General features: G+C 37.0%; 4 protein-coding genes across 4 annotated transcripts in view; 3 read left to right on the top strand and 1 right to left on the bottom strand.

Moving 5' to 3' along the window:
- Window positions 1-25,360, top strand: part of plp2b (proteolipid protein 2b) — a 374,364-nt gene that overhangs the window by 254,746 nt on the left and 94,258 nt on the right. The window lies entirely within an intron of this gene.
- On the bottom strand, window positions 56-5,359 carry LOC128357399 (glucose-induced degradation protein 8-B homolog). The gene is made up of 5 exons (XM_053317740.1): window positions 5,179-5,359; window positions 4,748-4,875; window positions 3,559-3,755; window positions 3,011-3,208; window positions 56-2,047 (listed from the first exon to the last, which is right to left on the bottom strand). Exons 2-5 carry the CDS (start codon window positions 4,866-4,868, stop codon window positions 1,874-1,876), a joined length of 690 nt encoding a protein of 229 aa, XP_053173715.1. The 5' UTR covers window positions 4,869-4,875; window positions 5,179-5,359; the 3' UTR covers window positions 56-1,873.
- Window positions 13,837-14,794, top strand: dnajc5aa (DnaJ (Hsp40) homolog, subfamily C, member 5aa). Its single transcript, XM_053317748.1, has 4 exons — window positions 13,837-13,946; window positions 14,067-14,280; window positions 14,424-14,595; window positions 14,691-14,794. Exons 1-4 carry the CDS (start codon window positions 13,837-13,839, stop codon window positions 14,792-14,794), a joined length of 600 nt encoding a protein of 199 aa, XP_053173723.1.
- On the top strand, window positions 19,424-25,134 carry LOC128357642 (tumor protein D54-like). The gene is made up of 9 exons (XM_053318010.1): window positions 19,424-19,436; window positions 20,674-20,789; window positions 20,915-21,063; window positions 21,358-21,405; window positions 22,486-22,587; window positions 24,282-24,308; window positions 24,427-24,462; window positions 24,565-24,613; window positions 24,992-25,134. Exons 1-9 carry the CDS (start codon window positions 19,424-19,426, stop codon window positions 25,067-25,069), a joined length of 618 nt encoding a protein of 205 aa, XP_053173985.1. The 3' UTR covers window positions 25,070-25,134.

Raw genomic sequence — 25,360 nt, 5'->3', positions numbered from 1 at the left:
TGCATGCACACACACACACACACACAACTCAGAAAAAGAAGAAACTGCTTTTATGGTTCACAAAAGTTTTGTTTATTTTAATAATTGCAAATCTGATCTTAAAAATGTTGAATAATAAAAGGGATGTGAGTTCTCTGGGTCTCAGTATTTGTCAAAGCCAATATCTATAAAGACAATACAACCTTAAAGGACCAGTGTGTGAGATTTAGAGGAATCAAGTGGCAGAAATGGATTAGAATATTCTTGTAAGTGTGTTTTAATTAGTGTGTAATCGCCTGAAAATAAAAATCCTTCGTTAGCTTAGAATGAGCCCTTTGTATCTACTGAGGGAGCAGGTCCTCTTCCACGGAGCCCGCCATGTTGCACCGCCATGTTTCTACAGTAGCCCAGAACGGACAAACCAAACACTGACTCTAAAGAGGGCCTTTCGGACTTTCGCAGCCGCCACAGGTTCTCATTTGCGCTTGAAAGGGAGGTGGTTGAGAGGAGGGGTAAACATATGGTTGCAATCTGCATTTTCACCACTAGATGCCACTAAATTATACACTGGTCCTTTAAAAGAAATTAAGGATGGACAACTAGCAGCAAGTTTTCTTTTCTTATAAAAGTAAACAAAATAAACAAAATAAACGAGCACAAGTGCCTCTTCCCATTGAAAAAAAAAGATACACTTACATGCAGTTAAAGTGAAAATACTAACAGCTTTAAAAGTGGCAAAATGGACAGAAGGTTTCTGTGACCCTTTTTCAAAACACTAGTTCAGATTCAAAGCTAATGAACTAAAGAATCTGATCTAGTCTGAATGGATTATTTTAAATGTGAGATTTCAAACTAGAGGGAAGCAATAACTGACAGCCCCGTCATTCATTTGCATGTTTTTTTGGTTGCAGCATCCCTTCCTCTCGAGCAGCGTATAAATCCCTGCCTTTATCTCTTAGACTGGCTGGACTTTAATCTAAACTTGAACCCCTTTGTAACATAAAACCAAACTTCACCATTTGGAGCATGTTGGGGGGGCAGCACTTACTGTAGACTGAGAAGAAGCTTTGTGGGCTCAACTCATCAAGAAATCCGTCTCTGATTTCAACCAGTCATTCAGGACCTTTTTCACCCTCTACGACACACGTGAGACCAGCAGAATATATTTATAACACATGTTTTTTGTAAAATTACAATCTGATTTTCAGGTGTGGTCGCTTCTTTTTCAAATCACCAAACATCATACTAAATAAAAATGTATATTTTTGAAATATTAACATGAATTAAAACTGTATTACATGAATAAAGTCTCATCTTTATATTTAATTGAAAAATAGTCACATTTTGGATAAGAAATTTAGATTTTAAACATCAAACAAAGATACATCTACACTCCTGCAGTGCTCTCAGTCTCGATATTTCTTTACTAAAAAGGTTAATTGTGTGTCTGCACATTGTACTTTCTTCAGTCCTCTGCAGCCTATATTTAGACTCCACACACGCCACAGTATTAACATTATTTCTTTATACCATCCACTCTCTTTCTGGCAAAATAATGTCACGGTGGGGGGAAACAATTGTCACAATAAATAATACTACTTACTGGCTTAGGCTTTAGAAAGACAAAATATAAAACAGCAATTTGAATTTTGTTGCCTCCTAGATCTTTCTAAAAATCCAGGATTCTGTATTTAAACTAAATAATTTCTGTCACTTTGCAAATACAGCAATTTACAGTCTGCACAATGAGTGAAGTCTTGACTCTCCTGAATGAAACATGAAAAAAAAACAATGTAGCATTTGTTTATACATATATGTTACCTGGTTGTCACACAGTCACTGACTGATCATAAATTAAGGGGACGTGGAAGGTGGTTGTTCTTGTCTCTTATATTCACTTGGGATCCTCGATGGTGCCCGTGCTAAGGTCAGTCATTTTGGGATATTTCACCTTCTTCTGGTCCAGCTCGTTCTGTGCCCACAGCAGTAACTTCAGGAGTTTAGCCAGCTTGGGCGTCGACTCCCTGTTTTCATAGTCCAGCACAGCTTGGTTCACTTCGCTCCACACCTGTGCACCAAAATACGTGTAAATGTCAAGATGAATTAAACACACTTCTTGCACAATGATATCCTCTGAATTCACTTTATGCTTAGATGCTGTCACACAGACACTTTTTCAACAACAAGCAAGATGTCAATAGCCTGGTTTCAGACCTCTAAAAAAACACTCTGTTGCATTTCTCTGTTTAGTTTGTTTAGTCGTCTGTCAATCAAACTTTAGTGCAGAACAAATCATGTGGAAAGAGGAGTCTCGGTATGCATCCAAGCAGACTCTGGTGCGGTTTGTACGTAGTGTGAAAGATAAGCGGACTAACCATAAGATTTTGTAATTTTAGCATGAATGTCAAACGAATATTAAAGCTATCTACTGATCATGAGCTGTTGAACACCCAATCTGTACAAGCAATAGTTAATAATTATGCTATCTTTAACTAACAATGGTAAAACTATACTGTACACACATAACGAGTGCAGGAATTTTCCCTGATACATTAGAAAGTGAAAAGGTGTTAAGTTGTTTTCAGCTTGTGTCATAAAGCGTGTATTCTAGAAATTACAAATAAAAAATGAAATGTAGCAACCACACAGGAAGTGTCCTACAGTAATATTGTGCTACAAAAGGCTTCTTTTTTTGTCCTGTTTCTACCTGTTCAAGGTTGAGATGCAGCCTCGACTACAACGCTCTATGACAGTTTTTATTTTTAGATCTTTCTGACAGCAGAGAAAAATAAATAAGAACATAAAGGCATAGCAAAATCAGCCTCAAGAATTGAATTTCCCTCCACCTGAGTCCACATAGTTATGGTGATAAAGCATGAAAATCACCATGTTTACAGTTCATGGTTCATTTGTCCAGAAACAGGACAAAATTAAGAAGCATTTTGCACATCTCAGACTTCTTTTAGTGAGTAAATGGTGAGATGAATCAGTAAAGCTAATAATCAGTCCAAGAAGATATAAACCAGCGTACCTTTTGCCTCTGCATCATGTTGAGCAGATCTCCAAATGGGGAATCTTCTGGGTTGTCAAAGGCCAACAGGGCTAGTGTTCTCTCCATCTCTGTCAGACACTCGCGGCTCTCCTCCCCCTGCTCGGCCAGCTGCGTCTGGGCAAACTCCAGCGCTGACTCAGTCTCCCTTAGCCTGATTAACTCAATCAAATGTTGCTGCTGCAAGGGAGACAATTAAGCACAAGCGGTGAATGTTGAAGTCGAGCATTATCAAGATTTATCTAATGTCACAATATAGTTAACATGACAAAGAACATAATCTCATCATGAACTGAGGCGGACTGGCTTATTTCCTGGGATGGAGGGGGTTAAATGTTTATTCACACTTGCTCCCAATACTGTCGCTGTAGCTTACTATCACTGCTGTTAAGTCCACACCTATAAATCTCAAGCTAATATCTTCTGTCTACGGCATGGCCTGCAGAATTTGCCACAAGCTAGTCTCCAGTTCAAAAATGCACAAACTATAATCAGAATTAATGATGGCAAACACGAGGCTTTGAGTGTACCTGCAGATGAAAATACAGGTATCGATTGGTGTCGAGCAGCTCTGGGTGTAGGCTGTTGATGAGTGCAATAGCTTCCTGTATCTGTCCCTTCAGGATCATCTCTCTAATCTTTATTCTTTCATCCAGAGAGTCCAGGTCCACGCTCGGCTCGATCCCAGACTCCATCCGAAACTTCTCCGCAGCCTCTTTGAAACCCTCTTTCGAAACATGTGAAACGGATACAGACAGAAGCAAAGACATGAGAGATAGTTATGAATGTTGTCTTCTCAGTTACATTTTATTTTCAGGAGTAACTTGAGGTGTAATGTAAAATACAGTCAAACAACAACTATTAAAGATCCGTAAGGAACGGAAGAAGCCAAAGCTTAGAAATGACATTCAAATCAAAGCCGATTGCATCACAGAAACATGTGAAATTAAATTTACAGAGAAGGCGAAGCTGCATGAGCACTCAGTTAAGAACTGGTACGTTATTGCTGGCAACTGAGTTTGGCCGGTATTCCCAGAGAGCAACGTTCAGGTGTTTTAGTGATCTTTGTGATGTCAAGGATGAATTTGATTTGGTTTTCCATCACTCTTTGTACACTGGAGGGTTGTTATAGTTTTGAAATTTGTATTAGTTTTTATTTTAATTTAGAGGAATTGACTAATCAAAAGCAAAACTTCATATGAATCCAATTTTATCTGCAACTGTGTTTTGTTTTGCATTGTTCATTGTAGTTTTTATATTTATTTGATTTACTGCTAGTATTAGTTTGAGTCTTGTTTTTTTGTTTACCATAATAACCCTGGTACATTGATTTGAGGAATTATTTGTTTGAAATGACCCAATTGAAGGATACTGATTAATTTTGGTCATCTGAAGCTGATATGTTCAGTTGACTTTTTAATGTAGAGATTTTTGTTTTGGTGATATTAACATATTATGCACATCGGCTAAAACAGAAAATACTGTCCATCATACCAAGATATTTCTGTAATTTCATTTTTAGAAAAGCCCAATTGGGTTTTTCTGCCTCTCCCTGCACTGTATATCATCTATCATTTTTTGGTGTAAATCTTAACTTGCAGTCTTTGAATTTGTGGAACTGCATTTAATGATTTGTCATGTGGCCATTGTGCAGATCACTCACAAACAATCAATCCTACAAACATTTAATATTTTACAGCCACTCATCTCAAGCCTCACCTGTCACCAGGTAATTCATAATGAGCCGATTCATATCCGCCCTCTGAATATGCACATTGTTTAATTTGTCCATCCACTCTTCTTTTGTGATGTCTTCAGGCTTTTCAGCATAACTCATCATTGGGATCCTGTTATATGTGGTTGAGAAAACACACACACAGACACACATTGATTACACAGTGAAACATGAGCAAGACTGACACAGCTTGGTCACACTTTGCACCTACATGAACAGTAACGTTATAATCACGTAAAGACAACACATTAAAAGATCATAACAGAAATGACAAGCTAATGACACAACAATACAGATTATGTTTAATGATATGAGCTAGTAAAACCTGATTTGGACATGCTCCGAGGCATTCAAAACAAACCCATTTCCTCCTGGCTGCTAAGTTAGCTGATCGTGCTGCGTTTACTCCACCTACCGTGCAAACCCCAAAAGGCCCCCGACGTTTGTCCTTTTTCTTGCAGACGCGAGAAGACAAAATCTCGAGGCTAACTATGCACCTAGTTCGTTTTCAGTGCGCTTTAACGAAGAAAGGAAAAAGTGCTTAAAAAAAACAGGAGGGTAACACTACCAAGCTTTTTCTTTTCGCGGCTAGCTTAACTAACCGAGCTAATGTTGATAAACCTCGCGATAGCAACGTCACCGCTGCGAGCTCTCTGATTGGTCGGGGCGGTGACGTCACGGTTGCCGAGGAACAATCCAGAGTGCAGAGTATAAAAAGGCCCGGTGTTAGTTTGACTTTTAACTTAATATCGAAAGCTATAAACACATTTATATATTTTAAAACATGATAAAGAAAGCTTAATAAAGCGGAGGTGAACTGAGATGCGTCTATGCATGCCAGGAGGTTCATAGTGTGTTGAAAAATGATGTGAATTACAATGCTGTGGCACCAAATTTTGAAGGAGGTTCACATTTTTTCAAGTCTGTCTCAAAATAATAGTCAATCACCCAAATTAACATTATTTCTTTTAGTGTAATCATTACTACTGTTCATATTGGCCATTAGAAGATGCCCTCATAATGCACCTACAATGTAAATGATGAGGGGCCACAATACAAAAACCTTCTGTGCAAAAATGTAAATTTATCTGAAGCTAATATGAAGCTTCAGACGTCCAATTTAGTCAATCCAATCAAGTATATCTTATAATATCTCTGAAATGATCAACATTTATTTTATTTATTTTATCAATTATTCACAAAAATGCAGGCCTAAGCAATATTACAGAACAACCAACAAACGGAAGTAAAGTAGGCCTACATGCACTTACAATGTAAATGATGGTGGCCAAAATCTACAGTCCTTGTGTGCAAAAATCTATTTAAAAGTTTATCTGAAGCTAATATGAAGCTTCAACCGTCCCAATGAGTCAAATCAAGTAGATATGTTTTAACGTTACAGTCTCTTTAGTCCCTCTTTTTGTTACTATACTTCCACCACAGCTACACGGGGAAACACAAAGAGAGAATTTGATGCTATAAGGACTGTAAATGTGGCAGATATACACTTTAGATTGACTAACTGAGACTGCTGAAGCCACATATAAGCTTCAGTACCATTTAAATGCATTTTTGTACAAAATGACTGTGTGGACACAGAGTGGATTTTGTCCCCATCACTTACATTTAAAACACATTCGGAGGGGATCCTTTAATAGCCAGCATGAACAGGAAGAATGATTATAGCGAGGGAAACCTCTGTCATTGTTCATATGGACACCTGACTGCCGTTTTAAGACAGACTTGAAAAATTGTTACCCTGAATTAACCAACTGGGAAAAGCAGATTACTGCCCCAGGACAAAAAAGCCCAACAGGTTTGCATATTAATTTGTCTTGATAATTTGCTATATAATATCAGCTAAGGTGGTTCCTGCATTACTGTCAGAATCTAGTTTTGATAAGTTCAGATACGTTTTTAGATTCACTTTTCACGTTCACTTTTTAAAATCCAACACCAATGTTTTATACATTTCTATAATATCTCTACATGGCAACTACAGCTTGGTTAAGGTTAGAGACAGATTGTTGTTACAGCTAAAAAAAATGACAGCAGTAGGACTGCGATGATAAGTAAATCTGTCCACTTGCATTAAAGTCTGATATGCATGCCTCACGTCCGTCCACCACACCCTTACTCTCTGCCTCGCAGCATACATGGCACGCTGCTTCCTGCATTGGCACTCAATGTTGGCGTTGTTCTCCAACCAACCATCATCAAAAAAACCCAAATGAGGGATTATCTTTTAGAAGAATAACTTTAGCTCATCTCTCCAGTAGAGCTCCAGAGACCTGGAATCTATGCAAAAGACCACTGAAGATGTTCTGGGCGGTGATTGTGACCTAACACAATTTTCTCACGCATACCTGCACTTTAGTTTATAGTTATTAAATGAAACTCTTTCACTTAAGGATTTAAAGGTTATCACATGCATACCACAAGATGTTCAGTGTATAGCAACAACCATCACAAGACTGCAAAACTCAACAAGAACACAATGAGAAATATACAAAAAAAAGGCGTTCAAATAATATGTCAGTGTATCTTGGAAAACGGCATCAAGTAATATTCTTAGTGGGTCTGTGTGTGATGAATGTGTGCAGACCTGCAATTTAGTTTATGATGATTAATGAAACACTTTCACGTAAGGATTTAAACATTTTTTAACACATGCACACCACAAGTATAGATAACCCTTACATATTGTTCAGGATCAAATTTGACCCATTTTTTACATTTGAGAGCTGTAAAAACATCATAAATCATTTTGTTTTTTAGCCAGACTTCTCTTAATGTGAACCACAGCATACAAAAATGGAATTGAAATGCATCATTTTTTAATTTTTGTGCAGCTCATACACATTTTTTTATGAATGCAAATGTACAAGTTTGACGTTTGTTTATTTAAAAAGTTCAAAAATCAGAATTCAAACATGCTGTATTCTTCGTATTCTATAAAATGTTCACCTGGTACATAAAATAACGACTGTGAATGTTTTTCCCCCATAAGATTAATCAAAAGCAAAATGTATTAATGATTTATGAATGTGAATTGGTGTAGAGACTAATAATGAGTCAGAATATGAGCAGTATGTAAGGGTTACAATAATATATCTTGGCATAGGGCACTGAGTAATATTCTTCATGGGTAAGCTCTGGAGTAAACAGATCTATGTGCAATACTGCATGTTAACTGTAGTTTGATTGTATATGTAATTGGATATTTCACTAACAAAGACCACGCCAACTTAGATGTGAGTTTAAAGATGTATTGTGATGAAAAATAGAAGGGTTAGGGATGGAGGGTTGAGGAATGAGGGCATGATGGGATAGGGTCAGAATTTGGGTGTAGGTTAGATGGAGGAAGGCGCACGATGATGTGCTCAGCTCATGATGGGAATAGGAAAATAAATTCTCTTAACTGCCCGAGACAAATATCACCCAATGGAGACAATAAAGGCCAATCTAATCTAATTTTATCCAATCTAATCTAATCTAAAATACTGACTGTGTACTTGAGGGAGTGGATCTGTTCCCCAGTTATATATCTCAGTGGTGTACTATCATTTATAGAAGTGAGGTATTGCATCTACTACATCTATATCTATGTAGACTAGATTTTAAGTTTTTTTTTCCTACCAGATGTTTTGACATTAGCTGTGGTAACTTTAAGGTTCTCATATTAATACTTTCCTTCTCTCTCCCTCTTGCTCTCGATGGGTCTAAACTCAGGCCTATATTTGATTCTGGGATCAAATTCTGGTTAAAATTAGAAATAAAAAAATGTTGTAAAAGACCAGTCATTGTGTTTCAGGAACCCCTTGACGGTTCAAGGCCTGGAGGCATTTGTCCTACTTTCCCAGCGGATTATCCAGGCATGACACTCGAGTTGGTAGATTGTCCCGTCCACAAAGAGCAAGTGAGATTTTTGACAACAGCCAAAAGATTAGACACACAGACAAATGGTTATGGTTAGAGTCATCCTGCCAGTATTATAAAGGAAATTAAATCATGGTTTATTACTTTTTTTTAATAGCAATTGCTTCAAACTCAGCTTGAGATTAGTTTGTGGAGAAATACAGCATTCAGGCAAAATCCTTTCAATGCCAATAACAGTAGCTCTAATCCCTTACATTCCTCAAACACATCATCTGTATAATAGAGGACATATCTGGTGGAGTAATGTTAGTTTTAATGTCTCAATCTTGTATAATATGTATTTACAGTAACACTTTGGAGGATTTTGAGCTCAGTCCAATGATCATTTGTTCACATTTTGACTCATAATGAATATATAGTAACACATACTCTACTGCAATGTGTGTGCTTACAGTAATATTCCATCAGTTTTTTTAACATAAACTGGATATACTGTTGTTGCACGGTAAATACATTAAAGACATGATTTAGGTGCAAAATAGAATTTACACTCACACTGGTTATAGTGTGATTAAAAAATTAAAGGACTGTGAGAAGATGCGGCTCTTCACAGAGGAGGATTGTGGATAAAACTTGGTCTGGGACTTGACTCAGACTGGACTCCAACACCCACCTGGTAACGGGCCATGTCACTTTTTCCAAGAATTAAGTAATATACAGAGATTTTATTTTTTAAATCAGCATCATAATTTGTAGAATGATACCTGAAATAGAGATCCCTGTATGATGTTATACTCTGCATAATTATATACATATGTAATTGTGTACAGTGATGTTATAATTGATATTTATACTGTGTTAAATCAGATGTTATGGTGATTTTATAAAAGCAGTTAATTGTGAAGTGGATAAAATATAAGAAATAAAAGCCTTCTTATATGAGACAGTCCACTAGGACACAGTAGTCCCACAATAACACTTTCACTAACCACAATAAAACGCATTCTTAAAGACTACTATGTGTCAACACACAATAACTAAAGTACTAAACTACTAAAGGCAAGTATTAGTGTCAACAAAAATGAATATAACTGGTATTTATTGCAGTTTCATTTGCACTGCATTACAGGTACTTTATAGTCTCTGTAGGCCATGAAGTGCACGTAGATTATAATTCAAACTGGGCCTTACAGCAGCAAATGTAATTACATTTAATGGCTTTTCTTCTTATTGAATCCCTCTGTAAGGTCTGAGCTAATCACAGATAAAACACTGACTGGCTACTTTAGTTAATTAGAACATAGTTTTAGTAGAAATCATCCTATTTTTACATCCATTATTTTGTCCCTGTCATCTCCTTCCAACCAGCTGCAGAACCCTGACTAGTGTGTTTTCACTGTTCATCAGTGGTGCGATGACTTCTGGTATCATGTGTGTTTGGCCTGTCTTCTCTGTTTCTGCAGGTGTTCATTTGGGCAACTGGCAACACCTCAGAGCCCAGAGGGTTGTTGGGTTGTTCATGTCTGGGCTGCAGCTGCGACAGTCTCTTCTCAACTCCTCTGACTGCTTGTGGCTCCTGCTGCTGTTTGCACCTCTAGTTTAGGTTTGGGTTTAGTTAGGTCACCTTTTCCACTCATGCATTGCACACCTCCCATGTGATCCTGCTGGCACCCACACCCCATACATTAAATATTTAGTTTATTTGTTCAATTTGATTTAATAAATCAGATTTTGTTAACTCTTCAACATGGTTTGCCTCCTCTTTGTTGTGCCCCCTTGAACTGAGTCATAATAGTGGGTTGTGGACTAGATGTATACCACACCTTCCTCTTTGATGGTAGCTTTATGTGCCAAATCAGTCAGAGTTAGTCGCACATCTGTTCTCTGTATATAGAGCAGTGGTCTCCAACCCTGCGCTTGGAGAGCTACTGCCCTGCATGTTTTAGGTATAGCCCCTCTCTTAACACACCTGATTTTAATAATGAACTCATCATCAAGCCCTTTGACAAGCTTCACCTGCTATATAACAAGTTATTTATTAGAATCAGGTGTGTGCAGGGCAGTAGCTCTGCAGGATAAGGGTTGGCGACAACTGATTTAGGGTAAGATAATGTCAACCTAAACAAATTGGACATTTAACATATAGAGAATTGTTGAGTGGTATTATCATTATCTCTATTTGATATAATACTCTTTTTTTATACTTCATTGTGTCAGTCCATATAGTTGATATATTTCCTGTTACTTAAACATCTTGACACAATTTTTGACCTTTTCACTTTTTGTCTTTTCGTTCACCTGTACAGAAAACACAATGCATAAATAAACAATACTCTTTATGTTAAATTAAGCTGACCAAATGTTGGCTACACCGATTTACTTTATTGTTTATTGTTGGAGATAGTTCATTGATACCATATTCATGTCTATATACAGTAGTTAGGTCAGCAGTTTATAAGCCTAGCATACAGACTGGCAACAGAGGGAAGCAGCAAGCCTGTCTCCCTCAAGTGGTAGCAAAATATACATCACCAGCACCTCAACAGCTGTTAATGTAACACATGATCTTGTTTGTTTAATCTAAACAAAAAAACAAAGTGCAAAAGCAGACAGTTTCTACTTCTACGAGGTGTTACATGCTGGACTATTTCTTGGCTGCACCCAGTAACTTCCTGGAGTCTCCAGTGGTTGCCTGGCAACAGTCAGAAAAAGCCTATCAAAGTGCAAATTTTTGATTTGACACTTCAGTTTCTGTGCAGATTAAAAAGGATATCAATATCTAAGGTGTTAATTAGTGAGCTGTAGAGGTGCTTGTGGGCAGATTTGATTATTGTTGCACAGAGTCAGGCGAGCTGTTTCCAGGCTTTATGCTAAGCTAAGCTAACTGGCTGCTGTCTGAAGACTTGTAACAGACTCAGTGGTGCTGATACTCTAAATGTAATCCACAAAATGATGAACGATGAACAAATGATGTGTTATTTACTAGAAGTTGAGTGAGATTTTTTTTTTTTAGGTTTTATTTCTATATCATACCAAACATTTAGTCAATCCCACAAGATTACAAAACACCACCATCTTCCATTAATACGTACTATACCAAGCATACAAAAGCATGCGGAAAAAGAAAAGAAACACCATCAAAAAATGAAACTATACAAAAAAAATCCCCAATGAACTGCTCACAGAAAAGACATTCAACATATCTAAAAATGATCCCAATGAAGGCTTTTTTATTTTCTCCCAGGCCAAGCAACCAGCCTGTTTCTATATGTTTGATATGTGAACAGCCAAGTCAGTCTTATTCATTTTCATATCTAACTCTGACATAAGGCAAATATGTATTTCACAAAATGTCAAACTTTTTTAAATTCAATTGACATTGAGTGAGATCTATGTCATGCTTTTATTTTTATGTCTGTCATACCAAATATTTAGTCAGTCCCACATGGCCTTACAAGACACCACTATTTTACATTAAACATGCATCTTCAGGGAATACATAGTAAGCCTAAAGAAGCATGTGGAAAAAGAAGAAACAAAAGTGTGTGTATGTTTTTTATTGTGTTTTTATTTCTTTGTGTTTTACTTCTGTATGAAGCACAATATGTGTTTCAAGTGCTATATAAATAAAGTTCAAGTTGAACCCAGTCTATGTGCATCATCCATATTTACAAAATCACTGTCTTTATTACTAGACAAATAATTTCACAGTTTCCAATAAAAAGGGTTAGTGTTAGGGTTAGGACAGTAAAAAAAAAAAAAAAAAAAACGAAATAAAACTCATGTTCTGTACAATTCAGTCTTCACATTGAACTTGTTTTTGTGCATCATCCATATTTACAAAATCAGTATCTATATTTATGTTACTAAACAAATAATTTCACAGTTTCCAATGAAGAAAAGACAGTAAAAAACAAAATAAAACTCGTTTTCTAAACCATTTAGTTTTCACATTGGACAGACATTATATGCATCGTGAACGCGCGCTCTGCATCCAGCAGCATCCTCTCTCCAGCCCTGTTGTGAACGCGCACGTCGGGTCGCCATGGGGTGTTGGAGGAAGAGGAGGAGGGAGGGGGTGAAGGCGGGGCTAACGTACTGCTGCAGCTGTCCATGGTTGTGTAGTGGGAGCCAGAGAGGGTCCGGGTACGTGCGAGATGCAGCCATAGTCACGCCACACCGTCTCAAATCATTACCTGCTGGGATCTGGTTAGTGTTTGCAGCGCATCAGAGACGACTGAAAGGTGAGCTTCCTTGTGCATTTTTAAGAAAATCATCTATTTCGCCTCGAGACACTGCCCCTTGCCCTTGAAAACAAAATATCTTCCTGCTGACGATCCCTCATCCCTGTCTTTGCATCAAGAGCAGGCCAGGAAGCAAACCAACATGGATGCTGCGCGCTATAGCAGTGCTGCTGCTGCTGGTGATGATGATGATGCTTGCACAGAGATTAATGCTCCCAGCAGCATCGTATCCACAGAGTCTAATCCTCCTTATTGACATCTGATTTCACCACCGATGCGATTTGAAACTAAGAGAAATGTGACTGTTTTTTGGAGGGTGGGTGGAAAATACCGGAATAAACATAGAGCAGTGACTGTTCATTTGTGTCAAAGATGACACCCATAATCTTAGGAATAGATTCACCCTCCTTTTTTTTTCTCTTCCCCTTTGCAGCATCATTTGTATAAATCTTGCTTTCTTGCAGTGTGCTTGGCTGTATATGGATGGATGTCAGCCACTAGTCCATTTAAACAGCAGCAGAGGCAGTATGTGGTCCTGCCAAGATGTCACAGTATATAATCATGCAGGAATGTGACTGGACAATTTACATTATTTGTGCAATCATATTAGAAATATGTGAATGTTAGATTAGTACAGGTAAATGTAATAAATCCAGCTTTTTGCCCTCATGTCTCTTTTTATTCTCTCTATCTATTCTGCACATATAGCATTACAGGCCAGTTGTATCTAACAGGGGCAGCATTGGATCAGCTGTTGCCTGCAGTCAGGAAGATAACAAAGGCCTCCCTCAAGTGGAAAAGCTGTAATTTTGCTGAACAGATGTATATAATGATTATCCTTGCACAGCAGGTCTGGTCCCATGTGCTTGCTTATGAAACACGAAGTGCAGCCCAAGCCCGTCATGTCTAATTTTGCCATTTCTGTGTCCAGCCCGTGGACGTGAGACATCATGGCCGAGCAACAGAGGCAGCGCTCTCTGTCCACCGCTGGGGAATCTCTCTACCACGTGTTGGGAGTTGAAAAGGTGGCCACAGCTGACGATATCAAGAGATCTTACAGGTGAGGCAGTGAATCCCTCTGTCCACTTAACCCTTAACCTCATAAGAATCTGATGTGAATGTGATTTCTTTTTAACCTTTTTAACATCACCATCTTCTTCTTCCACCATCCTCTGTGCAGGAAACTGGCGTTGAAGTTTCACCCTGACAAGAATCCTGACAACCCAGAGGCAGCGGATAAGTTCAAGGAGATAAACAATGCCCACGCGATTCTGAACGACCCCACGAAGCGTAATATTTACGACAAATATGGCTCCCTGGGACTATATGTGGCAGAGCAGTTTGGAGAAGAGAATGTTAACACTTATTTTGTCCTCTCGAGCTGGTGGGCAAAGGTAAGACTGAGAAAATGCCTAGGTTATTCACTATTTCCTCCATATTTTCCACTTTCTGCATACGCCTCTTTTCCTATTTGTCACTCACTACATCCTGTGTCCCTTTATTTTCTGCTTCCTGTCATGAATCTGTTCGCCTGCAGGCTCTGTTTGTATTCTGCGGCCTGGCCACTGGGTGCTACTTCTGTTGCTGCCTGTGTTGCTGCTGTAACTGCTGCTGTGGTAAATGTAAACCTCGGCCCCGAGAGGGACCGGACCAAGAATTTTACGTGTCCCCCGAGGACCTGGAGGCTCAGCTGCAATCTGATGAGAGAGGTGAGAACCGACCACCCACCGCGCCACTCCCATATTGAATTGGTTAAGAGAGTTTTTTGATGCTGAAAAGTGTTGTTTCTATATGTGTCCAACAGAGGCCGGTGGTGACCCCATAGTGCTCCAACCTTCTGCAACAGAGACAACCCAGTTAACATCGGATGGTCACTACTCCTACCACACTGACACCGGCTTCAACTAACTCTCCACTCCCGTCATTCCTGGCCTGCCTGCTTCCCTGCTCCACATCAGTGAATGAAAGAAAGAGGCAATCCATCTTTCCGCTACAGAGAGAGAGATAGAGAGCCATGCAGAGGAGAGGGACTAGTAAGCATGGCCCGTGAAAGGAACTGATGAAGTCACATCCTTTACACCCCCCCCCCCCCCCCCGATTGGTCCACTACTTATTTCCTCCCCCCCAAATACGAAAAGAAAAGAGAAACAAAATAAATTGTTTCCTTTTTATTTCTTCTTTTGTATTTCTTGGCCTTTAACTGCACAGGTCGCCTACCCCCCCACTTCCCCCGCTCCCATATTTTGCATCATGGTGTAGCATGCACTGTTTATAAAAACACAATCTCCAAATGTTTCTTTTATCTTTTTGCAGCATTTTTACTTTGCGAGATTCATGACCTACATATGTGCAATATGTTCATATGAGTACAGTTAACTAGGAGGATGGGGTGAAGTTTACGTGATATTATATGCTAAAGGAGAGGAGAGGAGAGCCACGGCTCAGGGAGGTGCCGGTTAGAGAGATGTCTTTGTCGGCTTTAAGTGGTCAGTGCCATCGTTAAACCCTCGAGAACAGAGTTGTCACGCACATAATCGTCACTTCTGATTTGCAATCGGTAACGTTTTAGTTGAAAAATGCCACGGCCGTAGTCAGACCTGCAGTATATCTTTGGCACCGTGTTTGTCTTTAATGTGCTCCCCTGAGTGTTTTTAATGTGAATCATGAGGTTTGTTGAGGCGCAGAGCTTTATTTATTTGATGGGTTTTTTTTCATAGATGCCTGCTGATGTAACGGTTCTACTGTAGTTATTAATGAGTGTCGGCTTTTCTTTCCTCTGCTTCAGCTTTATTTCTGTCCATCGTTGCAGGAAATAGACTCCCTCCTTCTGTCTTTCCTGCGTCAGTGAACAGTTAATTAACAATCAATTTCAAGGTAACTTAAATGTTGCTTCATAATATCTTGCATTATTTTTCAGAATGCGATATTGTTTTCAGCCCAGGTGGATTATTTGTTTTTAAAATAAGTTTGTCAGCCAAAATGAGAATATGTATTCATTTAGTCTTACTAGCAATCACATCAGATTTATTAAAAGTGGTGACAGTAGATTCATAAATCAAAAGCAACCTCTAAAAAAAACATTGATTCTTAACAATTCAATAATGTAGTTTTTCATTAGTGGATGAAATATATCTTTAAAGTATCTAAGCTTCAGGCATTTTGCTTTTTGTTTATACCAACTACAAAACATATTTATTTTTGGACATTTCACAACTTATTGAGTCTGAAACACGTTCATTTCATTATTCTTTTCTATTGATCTTGTGCTGAAGCCAAGGAGCTCCAGCTGACTGTTCAGAGCTGTTAAGAGGAAGAAATAACAGATCTCTATCAGCGGCAGTGCTCATTCAGAGGGTAACATGTTTTTAGCTCTGAGCTGTGTTGAATATATTAAGTAGTTGATGTGATATGCAGAAAAAAACATGTTTCACTCTTCATAGGTACTTTGGGAAATAAAGCTGACTGCAGAATATCCACGGGGGTATTCTTAGTGGTGAGGAAAATGATTTTCATCATGTTTTTAGTCCTTGTGTTTTGAACTTGAAGTCTGATGACTCTGACATTTTGTCCAATGCTGTGATCGTTTATCATTGTTGACTTTTGAATCCATGTAGAGTAAGAAGCTCGTGAGGCATATCATCTGTGAGCCAGTGCTACAGGCAGCTCGGAGAAAAATGACTCTAGAATTTTTTCATACTATTGAATTTGCATCTATTGCCACAAGTTTTGCAAAATCGCCACAAATTGCCATGAACATCTTTGCCACTTTGTCAGTTTCATAACTGCTAATAATGTGTTTAAATGGTTTACAATTGGTGAGCTCCTATTGCCCACCCTCTGCTATTAACGGTATGGATGTTGACCTCTGTGGCCCGTGTATGATGTTTCCTGTAACCCTCGATGAAACATAGATGTACCTGTCATGGCTTTTTCATTGAGATACTGAAAAATGCTACTGTAAATGTTCTAAGTTGAATGCACTGTGTGTTTAAAAAACTATAATGGATCAATGATCAGGAAATGACTCCATAAAAAGTATATAGTATATAGTGTAACTATAGTGAAATGGTTATATGATGCATTTTTTTGAATTTTATTTATTTCATACTTTGTCATGTTTCAAATGATGATTGGCTATCATTTTAACTGGTATGGTGTTGTAATGTAACCATTAAATTGTGCAAGGAAAGGTTTAATGGTTAAGGTCGCTTGTACATACACTTGGCCCATATAAAGTATAAACCTTAACATTTATGTTGTAGCATGGTAATTGTGTGTCTGGACGAAAACAAGTGGATCATTGATCTGATTTGCTGTTGTTGAATAAATGTTCCTGAACATTTTGACTTGTGTCCTTATGAAACTGTCTCATATCTCAGCACATGTTGGGTTTAGACTATGTACAAAAAGACATCAGCAGATTTAACGGCATGCTTATTTTCATCTGTAGCTCCTTGTCTCTGGCAGGTGGTACAAACATGACTACTAATTAAATACAAATAATTCAAAACACTAATTTATTAATAGGTAATCATTACACCCAGCCTCATCCAATATGAATACATATTCCCACTCAGCTCCCTCCAACGGTGTCCAGAAAAGGTTGGACATAATAACAATATTTGTTCCTTTTACACCCACAGTTTATGTTGTTTTTAGAAGGTTCAAATCTGATTGGCAGGATTTATGAAGGCTGCGATGGAAAACATTTAGTACAAATAAACACACAAAACATGCATGGACATTTGAGATATTTATTTGCTTTCTTTGTGGTTTATCAACTTGGTAAGCTCATCTCTATATCCTGTAATAATGTCTAAATCTCCATTAAAAAAATAGATCCAATAAATGTGCTTAACGACATTAACATTAACGACATGCACATTAGTGGTAGTAAAATGTGGAGCATGTTCATTTTCACTTAAACACAGATCTGCCACTGAGGAATTTAAAACCATTAATCTATGAATTTATTACAAATGTCAACTCATAAATGAACCTATATTGAGTGAAATTGAATTTTTTTTGCCTATTTATCACACTGTATAAATAATGATTTGTAATTTCTTTGAAGAATGTAACATACGATACACAGTAATTTAATCAAACATGAGATTATACACACGTTCCTGATGTAAAAGCTCTAAATTTACATGCTGTCTAGATTTACTCTACTTTTATTGTTTATTTCAGAATAAAGTGACCGATCAGTGAGTGTGTTAAACTAAAAGCTGCCAACTTTTCATTCAGATGTTTTTACAGGGGATAAATTACTGTGTTAGTGTGCGGTGACTGTTTTACCAGCAGGTGGAGACAAGCCTTCTTCACACTACTGGGTGAGGTAAATGATAAATGAGAATTTACCTACTCAAAAATTCCTCATTGTAGTTGCTCACTGTAGTCCTTTAAGTCTAATTATGTTGCTTTATAAAGACTACTTCAGTTAAAGTTAAATGACTGACTCTCACACTGAATTATTTCCTCAGATTTGAACTCTCCATTAAAAGATCAGCCATGTTTCTCCTTTTTAACCCATAATTTTAACTTCAATGCCCTCAAAGTCATCATCAAATGCCCATAGACTGTAGAAATAACATAACACATAATGTATACTGTATATTTCTCACTTGCTTACACACACAGTATTCATTTCAGTGGTCAAAGTGATTAGTATAGTATTTACATTATATGCTACTTTATACTTTTACAACATTTAAAGGAAAATTTTTAACATTTTACTTCACTACATTTTTTGACAGCTAGAATTAGTGATAGTGTATTAGTAACTTTATTATTATTATTATTATTATTATTGTTATTATTATTGTTACGACGTGTAGTAGTAGTAATATTTGTAATACTGTTATTATTACTACTACTACTAATAATAATAATAATAATAATAATGATGATTGATAATAATAATATCGTATTCTTCTTCTTCTTATTATTATTATTATTGTTATTGTTATTATTAATATTGTATGGTATTTATTTTGGCTTATTTTGTTATTTTTTGCATAGCACCTTTCAAACAATAAATGTAGCTCAAACCTTAAAACAAAAGAAACTACATGCTTCACATAAAAGGGACATAAAAGGAGCATAAAGCATTGTTTAAAAAAAAAAGAACAGAAAAGAAAGAGGAAAGAAATAAAAACATTAATGTAATAGCCTGTAAGATGGAACACCCCCCCCCCCCCCCCAAAAAAAACAAAAAAAAACAAAAAAAAACCCAAAACAACCAAAACAATAAAAATAGTGCACAATAAAAGGAACTAAAAAACAATATAGCCTATAAAATCAAGTAAAATTCAACTATTAAAATAGTAAGACGTTTACTTATAACTTGTGAGTATTTTTACATGATGGTATTTTTACTTGTAGTAGACTAAAAGGATCTGAGTACTCCTCGCGCCACAGTGGATCCATTTATATCCTCAGTGATCCACAGTCTGCAGCTCTGAGCTCAGTGTCTGCATGGAGGCTGCAGGCTGCAGCTAGCTGCTCACTACACTCCGGAGGAAACCAGCAGTAATGAACCGACCAGGTAAGACTATTAAACACTGGTTTAATGATGCTGTTCGGTTATTTTACACGAACATTAGGTCAGTTTTTAGTTGAATGTGTATATGGCGCGCTAATGTTAGCTCTGCGTGCAACAGGTTATCTGTTAGCCACCTTTAGCTCCAGCTAACCGAGCAGACTCAGTGAAGTTCAGCACTGCGGACAGCTCCGACTGCCTTCACTCTGTTATTAGAAAGTATGCAACAAATATCTCAGAACATGTCCTATAGTTGGCTGTAAAAGTCCACACGCTGTAACCTGAGTAGAGATGCAATAATAAATCAGTTAATCGATAAGTTGTTCACTATTACATTCATCTGCAACTATTTTAGTAACCAGTGAAGCGTTTGGAGTCAACCAAATTCTCAGATTCCAGCTTCCAGTTAATATTTTCTGGTTGATTTGGTCTTATATGTCAGCAAACTGAATGTTTTTGGGTTGTGGACAAAACAAGACAAACTTAAGTTACCTTGTGCTATGAGAATGAATCAACCTTTTCACCATTTTCGTACATTTTATACACCAAACAAGTAATCGATTAATCAAGAAAATAATCAACATATAATCGAGAATGAAAGCAATTGTTAGTTGCAGCCCTCAGTCTAAGGGTCTCCTGTTAGATATACATATGTGTTCCTATTTATTTACTTACTACTTACTAATAGTAGTAGGTAAAAGGAAAAGAGCTTTGTGTGCCAAGCTGAGCTACATTCGGAAACAGGATGTTTTTGGCTATGTCAGTTTTATGAGTAGGGCTGCAGCTAAGATTAGTCCTTTGCTCCATGAAATGTCAGTAAATGGTGACACATGTCGATCAGTTTCCCAAAGACTAAGATGACATCCTAAAATGTCTTGTTTTGTGTTGAATAAACCAGAAAATATTCACATTTGAAAAGCTATTATTGAAGAATTTGGACTTTTTCTTAAGAAATTATTCAAAACGATGAATCAATTATCAAAATATTTGGGGTTTTTTGTTGCTTTTTAAAATACAATTACAGAAAGATATTATTTAGTCAATCTGAAAATGATAATCTCCTTATGGAAGATGTTGAAATTATGAAAACATTTTGTGAAATTGACTTTTTTTGTTCTACGTGAGCATCCATCATTAAGATAAAATGTTTTAGATATAGGTAGCGTTGATATTGTTTATTTCTATCTATCTATCTATCTATCTATCTAATACCATTATTTGTTGAATATTGCTTCTTGGGAAGGTTTTGGTCGGACTTCACCGTCCATGAACTTCTCTTCGAGGGATGTAGGAAACGGATGCTCAAACCCAGATCTCAGCGAGGAAGACATTGACAATCTACAGTTTGAGCTCACAAAGGTAACGCAGCTCTTCTGGACTATTCATCACGTGTTACATGAAAAAGAAAATATGTTTGACATCATGTGCTCACTGTTGTCTCTACTGAATAAATGTGTTTTTTTTTGTGATTTTCTCCCAAATAGGTAGAGGATGAAATTCAGACCTTGCGGCAGGTGCTTTTGGCTAAAGAACACTATGCAGCAGACATCCGGAGACAGCTGGGTTTGAGTCCCATGAGTAACATGAAACAGAACCTGTCCAAAGGCTGGCATGAAGTCCAGACGTCATCCCCGTTAGTACATTTACACCTTCCCACACACGCTGCATGTTTACACGCTGACTCTGTAGCTTTCTATTTGATGTGACATGTGACGTTAAATAGTAGTAAGGGCTCCACTACGCACTCCCATAGTCTTACCTGGTTTTACATAACACATCCAACCTCTCCACTGGCAGAACATTTGCCACGCATTGCTTTTGTGTGACGTGTGGTTACATAACTTTGAAAAGCACACTAATGACTGTCGTGGTCTCTCTCTCTTAAGACTTAATCTGTCAACCTGTGCATGTCCCGCTCTTTTTTCAGATACCTCACAGCCTCTGCCACGTTGGAGGACATCAGTAATTCTAATGTGTGAGTGTTTCGCTTTGTTTTTGCATCATATTGTGAAAAAAAAAAATATATCTTAATGCCTGGGGGGGGGGGGATTCCCAATGTTTTTGTCCTATTCTTGCATGATAAAGAGGGATCTCTCCCCAGGAACAAGTGATGGGATTTTTTTCGAGGTCAAATAGGATTGGTGCCCTGTTAATAGCCTTACAGCCTGACTTAGCATAAGGAGCAGTACTATTAACAGACAGCGGCAGGGCTAGCCTGAAGCGTTTGTTTGAAACTAAGCGAGTGATAGATCCTCTGCAGCCAGACGGACCACAGCCATTGACGTACATGTTTGTAATCAGTGTGTATGATGTCATATCTTTGAGCTCTCTGTGCGCACTACAGCTGCAACGAGTAGATGATTATTTGATTAGTTGTCAACTAAGATGTACTAACTACTTTTATAATCAATTAATTGTTTGGACAAATTTTTTTAAACTTAATTTTTATTTTGTTTTATCAACAATGGTACAATAATACACATTTTCATATGATTACCTTCTTTTTCCTTTTACAGCTGTACATAATCTTTACATATATTATATTCACGTATTAAGCAAGAAAATAACACAAAGAAGATAATATTTAAAAATCAAAAGAAAAAAAAAACAGCAAACCAAAAAGTGTCCACTCTGAGATATATACTTACATACACACACATATATATATATATATACACATACATGCATACACATATTCACTCACACATATAAAACAAACCTATGAATGAAAAAAACACACAGAAATGTATCCACTCTGATGTATAATAGGGACTAATGTTTTAAGAAGAAAAAAAGTCAAAATCCTCAAACATGAATTTCCTGCTTTCTTTAATGTTCATTTATAGTGAAATGAATATCTTTATTTTGTGAATTGTTGGTCTGGATTTCAGAACGTCATCCTGAACTCTGGGAAAAACAGTGATTGACAAAAAAAATGAATCAATTAATCAACAAAATACAGAATGAACAGATTCATTGATAATAAAAAAAAAATCTTGTGTCGCAGGTATAATGTCAATATTTGACTTTCCTCTTTGCTTCTTTCTACCTGTAGATGTATGAGGACCCGGGAGAGTCTTTCCTACGCAGGTCAGGTCACATCGTCTGCGTTGTCCAGTGTGGGAGTTGTCATCACCAGGAGACTGACAGAGATGAGGTACACTCAAAGTTGGCAAAGTTGTCTCCTTCCTCCTAACTTTCAAAGCAAACAATTTTCTAGTTTTGTTTGTGCTAATTTAGATTATTTTAAATGATTCATGTTATTTATGGAGGATTTAAAGGTGCAGTGTGATATAAACAACTCCAATTCTTATTTTCTGGTGATTATACGTGAATTAAAATGCCTTTAGGTTTTTTTCATACTGCACTTTTAAGCCACAAGTTGTAACAAACCAAAACGAGGGAAGGAAATTAGCCTAACACCTAACTAATTCTGCTGGTGTGGAGATTAAAAAAGAACGAGGGAAAGTAGTGCGCAAGCTGTCATCAAAACGCCTGTTAGGAAAAGCTGTGTTTGGCTCATTCACGCTGGCAGATGGACAAGCAGCAGACATGTCAGCAGGATGCTTTGACATGTAAACTGAGGTTACAGTTACAGGTTGGAGGACTAACAGAAGAAATACACATATCAGACTCAGCACATCATAACATTTATTTTCACTTACGTTTGATTTGTTCTCTTTAATTTCTATCCTCTTGGATTTAATATTTTATGTTTGACTCTCAGATCTCTCAAATAAAACAATAGTACAGTCACAGCTGCTATAATCACTGATAAATGTTGAAGATGTATCCCAATGTGTAAAGTAGGAGGTTGATTATGGGCATCAGTCAGAAAGACTTCACTCTTAAGGAAGGTTTATTTCCATTAATCAGGAATTGTATTAGTGCAGTAATAAATGGAGGAGGGAAAAAACACACTTGGGTCTGCTGTCACATGTGAAGGTTAAAGAGTACGAGCGAGAGGGAGCGCAGTCTTTAAATAAGACTGGAGTGAACCTGGTGAACTCAGTCAGGACAATTAGGGCTGACAGACGGTGAACAAAACAACCAATTAAAGAGAAGGGAAGGAGAATAAAAGGAAGTGAGGAAAGACAAGTGGAATAAATGAAAGAAAATAATGAGTCTTTACAACATAAGAACTTTTCACACCCTGACTTTTCATCATGAGGTTGACGTTTAAGTGAGAAGTAATGAGTGAAATTCAAAACTATTGAATGGATTTTGGGTACAGACAGTTCAGAATTATATTATAGTTATATTATTTAACTTTTCATCTAAATCTTTCATTTGTCTAATACTTTGTTTTGCACGCGAGAGAAAATATGGATAATAAAATGTTAAAATAAATAATACATCAATAAAAATCAGAGCGAATAAGAGAAAAGGTTTATTAAAAGTTAGAGTAAAGAACTAGATTAAAATGTATTAAAAATAAATGAAATATAAGAGATGAAGTTTAATAAAAGTAAAATAAATATTAATAAAATCGCTAAGAAGATAAAACGTATACAACAAAACAGAATAAAAAGAATAAATAAATAAAAAGTTTAGTTTTGTTAACTGATTCTCTCCACTTGAAATATATAACAAAGTAAAGGTATGATAACTAAACATTTACTCTGTTAGATTGAATAGTGGTTGTAAAACATTTGAACTTGAGGAAGTTGTTGTCAGGTCCCTGGAAGGTGGCTGCCGTCTTGTGTGTTTCTGTAGCCGGTAAACAACAGTAATCCAATCACAGCAGTACATCTGGACATCAGCGGCTGGCAGCAGCTCATAAGTCTTTTTGTTCTCGTAAAGTGACGCTGGTGTGACGTAATGTGTTTGTCTCTGTCTTTATCTCAACAGAGCTCTGCCTCTTCCTGTCCCACCACGGTAAGATTTGAGAGAAGTACAACTAATTGATCTCAATGTTGTGGAGCTGAATTTTCTTACGTGTTTTTTTTGTAATGCTCAAACTTCTTTCTTCTTTCTTCTTCCTTTAATGTGAAAGCACCCTGACCCACACAATGAGCGTGCCGTCTATGAGGTAAAACACAAGTTCACATATTTATTGCTTATTGTTGTATTTGTGTGATTCAGTTTGTTACCATGGCTCCACTAAAATATTTGTCTTCATATTTCTCTCCAGACACTCCTCTACATTCAAGTCTTTTGAGGAAATGGTCGGCAATGTGAAGGTGAGTCTGTCTCATTATTTTCATTATTGATTCATCTGTTGGTTATTTACTGGATTTTAATGGATTCATTGATCGTGTATAAAATGTCAGAAAATGCTGAAAAATGTTGATTAATGTTTCCTGAAGCACGAGATAATGTCTTTAAAAGTCTATAACTTGAAGATAGTCTTAAAATATTCTCATTTGAGAAGCTGGAATCATAAAATTTGAACACCTTTTTAAAGAATGGCCCAATATGAATAATCAATTATCAAAATAGTTGGCAGTAAATTTAATAGTTAGCATTTAATAGCATCTAATAAATTCATTGACCAACTACTGCAGCTCTGTTACTAATATGTGTGTATTGATCTCTTGTGTCATGTGTGACTCCCACAGGAGAAGGTGACCAGCGGTTTGTCTAATAGCAGAGACACCTCCGGCTTTGAAAGAGGATCCTCACGTCACACCACATGAGATCGCCCCATTCAACACACCGCTATAATTTTTCATACTTTGTAAAGTTATGAAATAATGTTCTTCTTTGCTCTCTTTGTCTTTGTAAATTTATCCTAAATGTGTTGTTATTTTTGACTGTTGTGATAATACAGTATGACTAAAAGGAAGTAATCAGTTTGTAAAGTAAAATTATTTTGAACTCCAATATAATAAATAATCTTTCAAGTTGGAAATGATTTTTTTCTTAATGCTTAAATGTAATTTTTATTTTGACATGTGAGTACAGTAAACCCATCATAAATATGCTGA

This window comes from Scomber japonicus, chromosome 4 (genome assembly GCF_027409825.1).
Source record: "Scomber japonicus isolate fScoJap1 chromosome 4, fScoJap1.pri, whole genome shotgun sequence".
Lineage (NCBI taxonomy): Eukaryota > Metazoa > Chordata > Actinopteri > Scombriformes > Scombridae > Scomber > Scomber japonicus.
This window is presented reverse-complemented; position numbering and strand designations above follow the sequence as displayed.

Bases quoted from the DNA above. Each gene is read 5' to 3' on its own strand.
- LOC128357399 (XM_053317740.1), bottom strand. From the start codon at position 4,868: ATGATGAGTTATGCTGAAAAGCCTGAAGACATCACAAAAGAAGAGTGG. The intron at 3,209-3,558 runs GTACACTCAAAG...TCTCCCTTGCAG, and splicing joins ACCTGTATTTTCATCTGCAG to CAGCAACATTTGATTGAGTT. The intron at 2,048-3,010 runs GTACGCTGGTTT...TTTGGTGCACAG, and splicing joins ACATGATGCAGAGGCAAAAG to GTGTGGAGCGAAGTGAACCA.
- dnajc5aa (XM_053317748.1), top strand. From the start codon at position 13,837: ATGGCCGAGCAACAGAGGCAGCGCTCTCTGTCCACCGCTGGGGAATCT. The intron at 13,947-14,066 runs GTGAGGCAGTGA...TCCTCTGTGCAG, and splicing joins GATATCAAGAGATCTTACAG to GAAACTGGCGTTGAAGTTTC. The intron at 14,281-14,423 runs GTAAGACTGAGA...GTTCGCCTGCAG, and splicing joins TCTCGAGCTGGTGGGCAAAG to GCTCTGTTTGTATTCTGCGG.
- LOC128357642 (XM_053318010.1), top strand. The intron at 20,790-20,914 runs GTAACGCAGCTC...TCTCCCAAATAG, and splicing joins TACAGTTTGAGCTCACAAAG to GTAGAGGATGAAATTCAGAC. The intron at 24,463-24,564 runs GTAAAACACAAG...ATTTCTCTCCAG, and splicing joins ATGAGCGTGCCGTCTATGAG to ACACTCCTCTACATTCAAGT.